General features: G+C 54.7%; 2 protein-coding genes across 3 annotated transcripts in view; both read left to right on the forward strand.

The window, feature by feature from the left end:
• UBTD1 (ubiquitin domain containing 1) overlaps window positions 1–1315 on the forward strand; it is a 50386-nt gene extending 49071 nt beyond the window's left edge. For both annotated transcript variants that reach the window (XM_043926174.1, XM_043926175.1), the window contains one exon: window positions 231–1315. In XM_043926174.1, coding sequence (XP_043782109.1) covers window positions 231–616 — 386 coding nt within the window. In that variant the 3' untranslated portion in view covers window positions 617–1315. The remainder of the gene's footprint in view (window positions 1–230) is intronic.
• Window positions 1316–2914: 1599 nt separating this feature from the next.
• On the forward strand, window positions 2915–12143 carry ANKRD2 (ankyrin repeat domain 2). The gene is made up of 9 exons (XM_043926171.1): window positions 2915–3208; window positions 6815–6916; window positions 8224–8382; window positions 8491–8598; window positions 9121–9219; window positions 9590–9688; window positions 10487–10585; window positions 10696–10794; window positions 11849–12143. Exons 1-9 carry the CDS (start codon window positions 3134–3136, stop codon window positions 11996–11998), a joined length of 990 nt encoding a protein of 329 aa, XP_043782106.1. The 5' UTR covers window positions 2915–3133; the 3' UTR covers window positions 11999–12143.
• The last annotated feature ends 60 nt before the right edge of the window (window positions 12144–12203 follow it).

The following is a 12203-nucleotide window of genomic DNA, read 5'->3' on the forward strand; positions in this document are numbered from 1 at the left end:
AGAGAGAGAGCTTTCTGGTATCTCTTCTTATAAGGGCACTAATCCCCCTGGATCAAGGCTCCACCTCAATGACCTCACTTAACCATAACTGCTCCCATATAGGCCCCTATCTCCAAATACAGTGGTGCCAAGGGTTAGGGCTTCAGTGTATGAATATGACGGAGGGGACACAAGTTGACCCATATCAGTGGGTCCCCGAGCCGACTCTGACCGCCCTGCCTTTCCCACAGGCACCCTCTGTGAGTGCTACGACGAGCTGGGCAATCGCTACCAACTCCCCATCTACTGCCTGTCGCCGCCCGTGAACCTGCTTCTGGAGCACGCCGAAGAGGAGAGCCTGGAGCCCCCCGAGCCCACCCCCAGCGTGCGCCGAGAGTTCCCGCTGAAGGTGCGCCTCTCCACGGGCAAGGACGTGAGGCTCAGCGCCAGCCTGCCCGACACGGTGGGGCAGCTCAAGAGGCAGCTGCACACCCAGGAGGGCATCGAGCCATCCTGGCAGCGATGGTTCTTCTCCGGAAAGCTGCTCACAGACCGCACGCGGCTCCAGGAAACCAAGATCCAGAAAGATTTTGTCATCCAGGTCATCATCAACCAGCCCCCGCCGCCCCAGGACTGAGGAGCCCATGGACCCCTGGGCAGAGAGGCCAGGGAGCGCTCTGCAGGGCCGAGAGGCCTCCAGCCTGGAGCACTAGGCCCCCCCACCCTGCTGCTGCCTTTGAGAGCTGTCCTTTTCTTCAGGGGCACCTCTCGTGTACGGCTGCTGGGCAAGCCCTGAGAGGACCCTGCTTCCCGGGGACACCGCGGGCCACCAGTGCTCAGCACCCAGGAAAGAGTGTGCTGCCACACACCGGCCTTGCCAGCTTGGTCAGAGAAAAGGCAACCAGGGCCTCCACCCGGTCTCTCTCCCGAGGCCGGTTCAAGCCACGAGGGCCAGCCCGGAGGCCCCTGGAGCCCAGATCTGCCCTCTGGTGCTGATGGCTGTGCTCACTCCGGTTTTCTGCTCAGGGTCTGAAGCAGCTGCTGTCTCCCTCCCCTGACTCTGCCCTGGGGCACAGGGCCAGTGCCCTGGAGGGGAGGGGACCACGCGTGAGCCCCAGGGGCCAGGAGCCTGAGGCTGGCCTCTGCCTCTCCCAGCCCCCGGCACAATTGGCAGAGAGGAGGCAGTGGCTGGGCAGTGGTGGCCGGGGGTCTGCACAGGGCCATCTCCTGGCTGTAACCCTGGTGGTGGGGGGTCCGCAGCCTGGTCATGGCCCCACGGCAGGTCCCTGTGTACAGACATATCTGCATATTTATCAATAAAGCCTTTTGCTCCTTCCTTCTTGCTTGCCTGGCTTTGACTCTGGGTTCTCCTGCGGCTCTGTGGAGCCTGGAGCCAGTTCAGAGGGGTGGAGCAGGTGGGTGTCCAGCCTACCCAGCAGCTCTGGGCACCGCAGAGAGTATGGTGAAGCAAGCCACGAACTGCTGGTATTCAGGCCTGCGTTCTCGTGGGTCCTCAGGAAAACCCACTTAACCTCTGAGCCCGCTTTGATTATCTTTCGAGTGGAGATGGTGCCACCTGCCCTGCGCCCTCCCTCCGTTGCTGGCAGGACTCAGTGGGGTAAAGGACGTGAACTCACTTTGAAAGCCAAGGTGGCACATCGGGCAGCAGTAGTTACCTGCTGCTCTGCCCCCGCAGCTCAAGGGCGCTGGCTTCCCTCTCAGTCCCTGAGCCAGGCCCTTGGGACTGGGGGATGTGCAGTGTCATGGAGATAGTACCCTCGGTGACATTCCAGTGAAATCTCTGACACATTCTGATGATGAGCCTGGGTTGGCTTGCCACCAAGAGAAGCAGAGGGCAGAAGGAGCCGGGTCTTGTGCTTCCTTAAGGGAGAGCATGCAGGTAAGCAGAGAGGGGCATCTTAGATAAGGTTGTTTGGCTTAGGGCAAGCCACGTGAGTGTCACGGAAGCACAGGGCTGTGGCATCTTTGGTTCACTGGCAGGTTAAACCTGGGTTGTGGTGACCCAGGGCTTGCTCCCACAGATCCAGGTGTGGGGCTCAGCAAAGCAGGTCTGCTCTTTCTCCAGTTGGGAGTAGTTTTCTTTCTTAGTGAGCATGACCACCGGTCAGGGTGTCCTGACAGGGAAACCAGAGAGGGAAGGATGATCAGCTGGAGCTGGCGTCCTTGTCAGCAGGGCTTGGCTCTGCATTCTGGCCCTTTTGGTGGCTTCTTTTGAAGCAAGACTCTGTAAGTCCCCCAGAGGTCCCCTGAGACAGATGGGTGAGGTTTGTCAGGGACTCATGGGTTTCCCAGGCGGCACAGTGGTGAAGAATCCGTCTACCATTGCAGGAGACACAAAAGTTGGGGGTTCGATCCCTGTGTCAGGAAGATCCCCTGGAGAAGGAAATGGCAACCCACTCCAGTATTCTTGCTGCGAAAATTTCACGGACCAAGGAACCTGGCGGGCTACAGTCCATGGGGTCGGAAAGAGTTGGACACGACTGAGCCCAAGCACTACATGGACTTGCAGCCAAATGCAGCGATGCTTCACTAGGGGGCACTGTGGGATGCCAGAGCCGCAAAGATCTGCCAGAGCTACAGGCAGAGGGAGGCGACTGCCCTTCTCCCCACCACCCATCCAGCACTGCAGCGCAGAGGAGACAGCGTCTGCACCTCCCCAGAGCCAGCGAGCCTGTTCTCAGGACAGCCTCGGAATGCAGGCCTGTCTTGGGTTTCCACATTTGGCTTTTGGGTCCCCACACTGGCACTGGCTGGGCAGGATTTCTGGGCATCCAGCAGGTGGCACTGCCCTCAGGGCTAAGAGCAGCCAGCGGGTCCTTGGAGCGGCCCGGCTGCCCTGGCTGGGGCCCAGCTGGGCCTAAGCACTCGGGACAGGCGCCGGGCAGGCTCCTTCCTGCAATCGCCACTCTCAAGGCACTGGGCCCTCCAGTTCTAATAGGCCAGGGGCTAGGTGTTGCAACTGTCCCATCCTTCCCCCTGTGCCCTGAGGCTGCCTGGGGTGAAGGTGACAGGTGGGGGAGGCAGGTGGAGAATTGGGCCAGTGAGCTCATGGCAAAAGCGCCTAGCGGGGCGGGGGTGGGGGCCCTGGCATATAAAGCCCCCGGGGCCTGCCGAGGCGGGTTGCGACGGCACCATGGCAGACTCTGAGGAGGTGCAGCGGGCCACGGCACTTATTGAGGAGCGGCTGGCACAGGAGGAGGAGAATGAGGTAGGGCTGGGGTGGGGGCCCAAGGGGTTCTGGGGACACCCAGCTTTGCTGTCAAGGGAAGGCAGAACCCGGCTGCCATACCTGGCAGGAAGGAAGACAGGTGTCCTCAAGAGCCCAGCTGGTGCTATTCCAGGGTGCTCCTGAGAGGGGGCTATTGGTCGTGGGATATGAAGGCTTTAGCCCCCAGATCTTGAGAGACAAGAGGCAAGCCAAGCTGGGTTCCCCGAGACCCTGTCTGCTCACTTGGGCCTTGAGAAGATGGGCTAAGCTACACAGCAGGACAGCCAGGATGTGGCCTGGGAGTGCGGGGCCCCAAGATCCCCCTGCTGCTGGGTGGGAGGCTGGGATAAAAGAAACTCCAGTGTTTGTTCCCTGAAGAAGGATAAAGACTGGGAGCAGAGTGAGGAAGGGATGCTGGCAAAGGAAACATGGGTTTTCTAGGACCATCAGTCACACCAGGGGAGGCCTCTGAGCACAGGGCTCTGGACAGTTGCATCTTCTGTGGAATAAAGAAGCAAGGGAGGAGGGTGTGGTCTGGTCCCACTGTTCATTTGATGGAAATGAATATTTGACTTGGAGTTTCTCTGCCAAGTGCCTGATGCTGGGAGGAATGAGGGGCTCAGTAAGGTCAGCCCCTGCCTCTCCCTTACCAACCCTGTGTTCATTTTAGCTGACATTTGTCAGGCGCACAGTCAACCCAGAAACAAGGCAGAGTGGAGAGAGGGTGAAATAGAGGCGTAACTCAGAATGAAGGAGCACAAAACGTGGGTGATCACGTTGCCCACGGACCCTCTTGAGGACTTCTCTGTGGACAGGAGGGCACTGAGTCAGGCCTTCAATGATGGCGAGTGGTGATCAGGATGGGGAGGGTATTCCAGGCTAAGGAAATGGCAGGTGCTAATTTCCAGGTGTGGAAATGTGGCTGTCAGGAGGGTGTCTGGCATTATGGGCTGAGGCTGGGAAGGCAGGCAGGGCACAAACCAGCGGGCAAGGGCCACATGAAAGATACTCTGTGGCAGTGGGAAGCCACTGAGTGTTGAGGGAGGCACAATGGTGCCATCTGACCTGTTTTAGGAAGGCATCTCTGACGGCCCTGAGAAGAACTGGGAGGGGGAGAGACTAGCCCTAGCAGGAATGGGAGGGAGGAGTTAAATTCATTTAGAGATTGTGTATGTGTGTGTGTGTGTGTGTGCGCGCGCGCTCAGCTGCTCAGTCATGTCTGACTCTTTGAGACCCCATGGACTGTAGCCCGCCAGGCTCCTCTGTCCATGGAATTTCCCAGGCAGGAATACTAGAGTGGGTTGCCATTTCCTCCTCCAGGGGATCTTCCCAAGCCAGGAATTGAACCTGGGTCTCCAGCGTCTCCTACAGACTTCATTCATAAAAGGAAAAGTGAATGGGAGTGAGGAAGAGGGGAGGGTCAGGGCTCCGGTGGAAGAAGACAAGAGGCCTAGGGAAGGGAGGGCAGGTTTGTCTCAGAAGAGCTTGGACTGAGCCCAGTGAGTCCCAGTCGGGGCATCCCTGGATCTCCAGGAATGCCATTTCTCACCCCCCCCAAGGGCATGAGCACCAGGGCCAGGCAGGTGAGTCATGCTGCTGGCCCATTTCTGGAATGCTGCCACTGGACACAGAGATCTTCAGCAAGAGGACAGGGAGCAGTCCTCATCCATTCATTCATCCAATAAATATAGTGGCAAGACTGTCAGGGCCCTGCGTGCCCACAGAGCCAGCCTTGCCACCAATGCCTTCTTCGTGCCAGGCACTGTGCTACAAGCGGACAGGCATTCTCTCATTTCATCCATGCAACCGTCTATGAAGTAAGGTGGACGTTTTGTTGTGTTGCGTTTCATCAACGAACACCCAATTCAGGAAACATTTCTCGAGCACCTGCTGCATGCCAATCCACAGAGACAAATCCGAAGCGAGGGGCTATGGAGTCTGAGTAAGGCACGGGTGAGCAGTAGAGACCCAGCTGTCCCCCCCAGGCCCCAGCCCAGCAGCATTCTTAGAGCAGAGCCTCATGTCCAGCCTGCACCCCTTTCTTGGGGTGGGTGAGGAAGGAGGACCTCGGAGACCAGCCCAGGGACTTGGGCTCTTTGGTGGGGGGTTTACTGGGCTAGGTCATCACTGAAGACTTGGAGCTGTGCAGAGCTGCTGAGCCTGCCTGACATCATCCATGAACTCATTCATTCATTTACTCTCCAAAAACTTGCTGAGCACCTACTGTGTGCTAGCCTCTGTCACAGGTTGCCAAGTGATTGCCAAGCTGGTTGCCAGGTTGCCAAGATGATTACGACCAACCCATCCTCTAGATGCTCCAGGGGCCAGCCAAGATCCCACATGCAGTAGTAGCTGAAGCCCTAGGCGATCCCTTGTCCCCTGGTAAAGATGCAATGTTTCAGGCAAGGCCAGCCCTGGGGTGACCTCAAACCATGTAAACTTCATATGGAAGGGAGGCGCCAGTGGACTACAGAACATCTGAAAAAAAGCCCTGGAAAATCAGCCCTCAAATGACCCTTGACGAATACAACCCTTGGAGTGCAAAAGGCAGCTGAGAACTTTGGAAGAGGGAGTCATTCCTCCCCGTTGCCATCTAGACTCAGCACCCTCCAGCCTGAGTGAATATCCTGGCAAGGGGGGGCTTCAGAGATGGAGGGGCCGCACTTCTCAAAGAGTGTTTTTCTTTAGAAAAGAGGAGGTGGCGACAAGGAAGTAGTCCAGGCAAGTTGGAGCTACAAGCTGGGAGGAGACCTTGCCAGAGTTTCCCCCCTGTATTATTACAAAGAGAAGGTTAACACTTGGGGGCTTCCCTGGTGGCTCAGATGGTAAAGAATCTGCCTGCAATGCAGGAGACTGGAGTTCAATCCCTGGGTCAGGAAGATCCTCTAGAGAAAGGAATGGCAATCCACTCCAGAATTCTTGCCTGGAGAATCCCATGGACAGAGGAGCCTGGCAGGCTACAGTCCATGGGGTCACAGAGAGTAGGACATGACTGAGCGACTAACCCACATCTGAGGTTAATACTTAGAGTTCACTTCAGGCTGAGAGCTGGAGAGCTGCAGGCCCCACCCCTCAGATTCCTTGAGAGCAATCGTTTCCATGCCCTAGGATTTCACAGATCAGTAAAATCTGAGGGAAAGAAGTTGGTAACTGACAGAGTTCCCAAAATTTTATATTGTCAAGTAAGCCCATTAAAAAACACTTATCATTTATCACAATTATTTTATCAGTGAATTTTAAATGCCCCTAAACCTAACCCCCCAAAAGACCTCATTGCTTATAAAAATTGAATATATTTAATTTCATGAAAATTCATTATGCTAGCCCTTAATCCTATTTTTCTGGAGACCCAGGGCTGTCAATAGGCAGGTGTTTGAAGTGGATTTGGGGTTGAGGCTGAGTTGGGGAGCCCAGCTCTGAGGTGGGGAGCGCAGCTCTGACCTGGGCCTCTCCTGGACCAGACAGGCGTGGAGCAGGTGAAGGGCTGTGAGGTCACACAGGAGGAAGACTTTTGGGGGTGTCCTTGAATTAGTTGTGGGGGAGGCTGTCAGGTCCTCTAGGCATAGCAGGCAGATCCCGGAACCTGTCTTCTCCCTGGTTGCCCAGAAACTCCGAGGAACCACCCATCAGAAGTTGCCCATGGAGATGCTGGTGTTGGAGGATGAGAAGCACCACAGGCCTGAGAGTCCGTCCTTACAAAAGGTTAAGGTAAGTGCTAGGAGAAGCCAGAATCCACCCTCAGCAGACAGGCCAGGCAGTTACAGTCTTGCTCCTCCTAGTAGAGTCCATGAGCCTGCAGCTCAGCACCGCTGGGAGGTGTGAGCGATGCAGCCTCCTGGCCCCACCCCACACTTGTGAAGGGGAATATGCCACCCCCAAATATACCACTTTGGCTTACTGATTATTTTAAATTAAAGTCACTTGGGAAAAAGCCAGTGCAAGAAGAATACACTGACCCTCCTTTGCTTCCCAGAAAGTAGGAGATAAATCTCCCATGTGAAGTTAGCCTCCCTCTATCAGGAAAGTAGAGAGCTTCCTTATCACCAGATATCGGGAATTCAGGGTTGAGAAGGCTATATAAACAAACCTTGTTGTTTCTTCACTAATTAGCTCCTCCAAATCCAAACTCCTTTGGCTTTTCAGTGCTTCACAAATTTATTGTTTCCTTGTCTAAAAGGTATAAAAGCTGCCTGCTTCATCACTTCTTCGAGTCTCATATTTTTATGGACTACCATACACATGAAATTAAATTTGTTTCTCCTATTAATCAGTCTTACATCAATTTAACTATTAGGCCAGCGGAAGAACTTAGAAGTGAAAAAGGGCGGGTGGGGGAGGGTGGTGGGGGGGTAAGAGTTTTCCTCTGCACACCTTCTGAGTCAGAATCTGCAGGTGTCCAAGATCCCAGGGGACTCATTTTGGAAGCAGCCCTGATGGGGCAGCCCTACAACAGGGCGGGATGCAGGTGGTAATGGGATGTGGGGAGGAGGCTGTGTGTGCTGATGGGAGAGATCTCCATGCTGTTCAGAGAAAAGCAGTTTCCAGACCACAATGTGGGGGATGATCCCCTCTGAAAGGGCATCAACTGAGCTGTGATAGAGGTTACCTCTGGGAGAGAAGAGCTTTCATGTTTTTGTATTATTTTTATGAAGGGTGAGAGGGATGGAGGGAGGGAGAGAGGCGGAGAATTGCACGGAAAAATGAGAATCAGGAGCTGGTTCTGGAGACCTGGGTTAAGAACTGCCCTTGAGATTGCCTCATTACCCCCCCTCACCCTATGTGGAGCCTTGAAACTGGGCAACTCCCAGGCAGCCCCCTCAGGCCTGCCTGGTCCCCCAATCTGAGGTATCTGTGTCAGTTTCATTGGCTTCACCTAGTCCTGGGTGGCAGAGTTAGACCTGGATTCTTTCTTCCTTGAGAGGAGCTCCCTGTCCTCCACCTCCGGCTCAGCTCAGAGGTCCCCAAGCCCCACACTCCGCACCCAAGTGCGGGGTTGATGGGCTTTCCCCCTGCAGGGCCAAGAGCGCGTGCGGAAGACATCTCTAGACCTGCGGAGGGAGATCATCGACGTGGGCGGCATCCAGAACCTCATCCAGCTGCGGAAAAAACGCAAGCAGAAGAAGCGGGAAGCCCTGGCCACCTCCCAGGAGCCACCTCCAGAGCCGGAGGAGATCGTAAGCATCCTAGGGAGGACGCCTGTGTGGGCAGGGGGAGCCGGGGGAGGGGAGGATGGCGCGGATCACTTCGGGGCGGCCCCCCATGACTGCATTCTTGCCCTCCAGACGGGCCCTGTGGATGAGGAGACATTCCTGAAAGCTGCGGTGGAGGGGAAGATGAAGGTCATCGAGAAGTTCCTGGCGGATGGGGGTTCCCCTGACACCTGCGATCAGGTGATGGTCTTTGCAGGCCCTGTACCTGTGCCAGCCTCCTCTGGCTGGCACACACAAGAGCTGTGCCTTGTGAATTGAGAACAGGCATCGGTTGAGAACAGGCCCCCTTTGAGAGGGGGCCCCTCAGAAGATTTGGGATGCCCCCTTCCCTTCCCCACACAGGTCTCTAAGGAGATCCTTTCCAGCTGGTGGTGGAGAACCACCTCCAGAGTAATACATACCTGGATATTTAGGGGGGAAAGAGGATGGAATCAAATACAGAGTCGAAGACCAGAAGAACTGGGCTGGAATCCCACCTGCACCATGCCCTGGTTCAGCTTGTGTGCTCGGGGGCCAGTGAGAAGGTCCCCAGTGCATAGGAGGCCTCCAAGGCTGGTCCCCACAGAGCATGAAGGAGCTGGCAGAATGTGGACCATATGGGGATCCAGCACAGGGGTCAGAATCGGGCTGGGATAAGCCCTGGTCTCAATCTGGGTGGATGATGGGGTCAGGCTGGGGCCCTGACTGTTTCTCTGGGGACAGTTCCGCCGGACTGCCCTGCACCGAGCTTCCCTGGAGGGCCACATGGAGATCCTTGAGAAGCTTCTGGAGCGTGGGGCCACTGTGGATTTCCAGGACCGGGTGAGCAAGAGGGCAGGTGTTGGGTGAGGGGCAGGAGGTGGGTCCAGCACTAATAGACTCCCTGTCCCTGCAGACCTCCCACCTGGGACATAAACAAACTGCCTCCGGGGCCAGGCCCCACCGCTAGTGTGTTGTGTGAACTTGTGTGGGCACCACCTCCTCCCCAAGCCTTGTCTGTAAATCTGGCTTGGACTAATGGACCCCAAGGGTTCTCCGGCTCCACTCCACCCACTGTCCAGCCACTGGAGTGTCACTGTCCTTCCTTGAACCCTTCCCCTGGATATCTCCCTGCCCTCTTGGGTGGGGTCATTTCCCCAAAGGCACACTCTTCCTTGAAGCTTTGCAATGAGGCTCCACTCTTGCTTCCTAGCTGGACTGCACAGCCATGCACTGGGCCTGTCGTGGGGGCCACTTGGAGGTGGTGAGACTCCTGCAGAGCCGAGGAGCAGACACCAATGTGAGGGATAAGGTGAGGCAATAATGCTCACAGATGTTGGGGTGGCAGAGTGGAGGGGAAGGAAGCAGAGGGCAGAAAAGCAGAAAGCAGGTGGCTAGTGAGCTAGCCTGGTTTCTGGGGTGCCTCAGAGCCCACGGATAGGTCTTGCCATCAGTGTCAGATCGTTGGAGACCACCATCTGGGAATGGAAGCAGGAAGAGCAGAGGAAATACACTATCTTGGTGACTTTGGGACCATCCAAAAGATGCAGGATTTGTTCACCCATGCAATCCTTCATTATCCTTCTATTTGTCTATCCATCCATCCATCCCTCCATTGATTCATTCATCTGTTCACTTTTTTATCCATTCACCATTTTTAATTCACTCAATCCTTTGTATGTAACCTTGAACAGGTGATGGCCTCTGAGCCTCTGATGCTCATCTATGAAACATCTTTGCAGAGTTCTTGTATGTATTGGATGGGGAAATGTATGTCAAGTAATTATTTATTTAACATAAGACTGATGTTTTATAAGCTTTTGCTGTGTACATCACATAGTCATCTCTTGATAAATGGCATCTATTATAATTATTTTCAAAGGGCAGAGGAGTGAGCAGTTGCTCACATCTGAGTGAGAGGGGAATCATAGAAGGCATCCCAGAGGAGGTGGCAGGTAATGCCTTAGAGTTAGATCATCAGATAGGATGATGGGAAATTAGAGTTCCCTCCCCTTCCTTGGGAGAAGGCTGGAGTTGACAGCCCCTCCACCCTCAGAGGCACCAGAGCCCAGGTCCCTTCAGCCAGCATTTTCTGCTTCCTCCCACCCAGCTGCTGAGCACCCCTCTGCATGTGGCAGTCCGGACGGGGCAGGTGGAGATCGTGGAACACTTTCTATCCCTGGGCCTGGACATCAATGCCAAAGACAGAGTGAGTGTCTGGGTTCCCTCCTGCCCAGCCCTGCTGCAGGGGTCTCCCTGTGCCCCCTGAGGGCTCCCACATGCTCCCGTGGACCATGCTGAGTGTCATACTGGCTCTAGGAAGGGGACAGCGCCCTGCATGATGCTGTGAGGCTCAATCGCTACAAAATCATCAAACTGCTACTCCTGCATGGGGCTGACATGATGAGCAAGAACCTGGTAAGTTCCCTCCTTCCCTGATTCAGTAAACAGGGTGCACTGGTCTCCCAGGCCCTGTGCCAGGCACTTGGAGGAAAGACGGAACTGAGCAAGACTTGGCTGGCCTGCTCTCGGGACACTATCACAGTGGAGGGCTTCTCTGGGCCCCTGGGGATTGGGGTCCACCCAGCTTCCCAACTCTCTATGCTTTTCTACATCCAGAAAATCTAAGTGCAGAAAACAGCCAGGAGGGTAAGAGGACCTCCCAAAGGCCCCCAGATAGAACACAGGGTGTCCTAAAGTCCAGGCTCAGGGAGGCCAGAGTTGTGGAAAAACAGAGCTGAAAGGAAGCTAAGCACTTGGTACAATCATTCCTATCACCCTGTATTGGCTCCTGTGGTCCCCTAGTTTCTTTAGGATCCTATGTGCCCTCGTCCAAGGTCTTCTCTGGGGCCTAGAACAATCACAAAAGGGAGGAGAATTGAGTAAGGGGGCACTGTGACTCAAGAAAGGCTGGTAGGAGGCGGGGAGTGCAACATAAGGGTAGGAGATTAAGAGGTACCAACTATTATATATAAAATAAGCTACAAGGATATTGTAAAACACAGGGAATATAACCAATATTTTATAATAATTATAAGTGGGGTATAACCTTTAAAATTGTGAATCACGATATTGTACACCTGTAACTTATGTAATATTTTATATCAACTATACTTCATTTTTTTAAAGAAAATAAGCTAGCTGTATGAAAGAAAAGAGGAAGGTTGAGGGGGTAGCGGGAAAATCAGGAAGATGAGAGGACGGTGTAAATGAGGACTTAACCTGGGCATTACTCACATTTTGAAATGAAAATATTCTGTGGTGGAGGGAGTCCTGCGCATTATAGAATGTTTGAGCAGCATCCCTGGCCTCTACTCAAGATGCCAGAAGTACCCCCGACCCCCAAGTTGTCATAACCAAAGATGCCTCCAGACATTGCCAGTTGCTCCCAGCTGGAGGCCACTGGTATAGGTGAGGCACCTTCTGGGACAGACTTCTCAACAGTGACCAGATTTCCTCTTGGTTCCCGCAGGCAGGAAAGACCCCCACGGACCTGGTGCAACTGTGGCAAGCCGACACCCGGCACGCTCTGGAGAACCCTGAGCCGGGGTCAGAGCAGAATGGACTGGAGGGGTCTGCTGAGAGTGGGCGGGAGACCCCCCAGCCTGTGGCAGCCGAGTAAACGCCTGTCCTGGCCTACCAGGTGCCTGGCCAGTCCCCTGCATACAGCCCGAGGGTCATAGGAATGGCCCGCAGAGCTGAGGATACCATTCCTCTTGCATACACCCCAGGAGCACCCACAAGCTACTGCAATAAAAAAAAAAAAAAAAGAATCATTTTTGCTATGTGTGATGTTTGTTCTATTTGTGCCTGAAATATTTAGGAAT

Source organism: Cervus elaphus, chromosome 15 (assembly GCF_910594005.1).
Source record: "Cervus elaphus chromosome 15, mCerEla1.1, whole genome shotgun sequence".
Classification (NCBI taxonomy): Eukaryota; Metazoa; Chordata; class Mammalia; order Artiodactyla; family Cervidae; genus Cervus; species Cervus elaphus.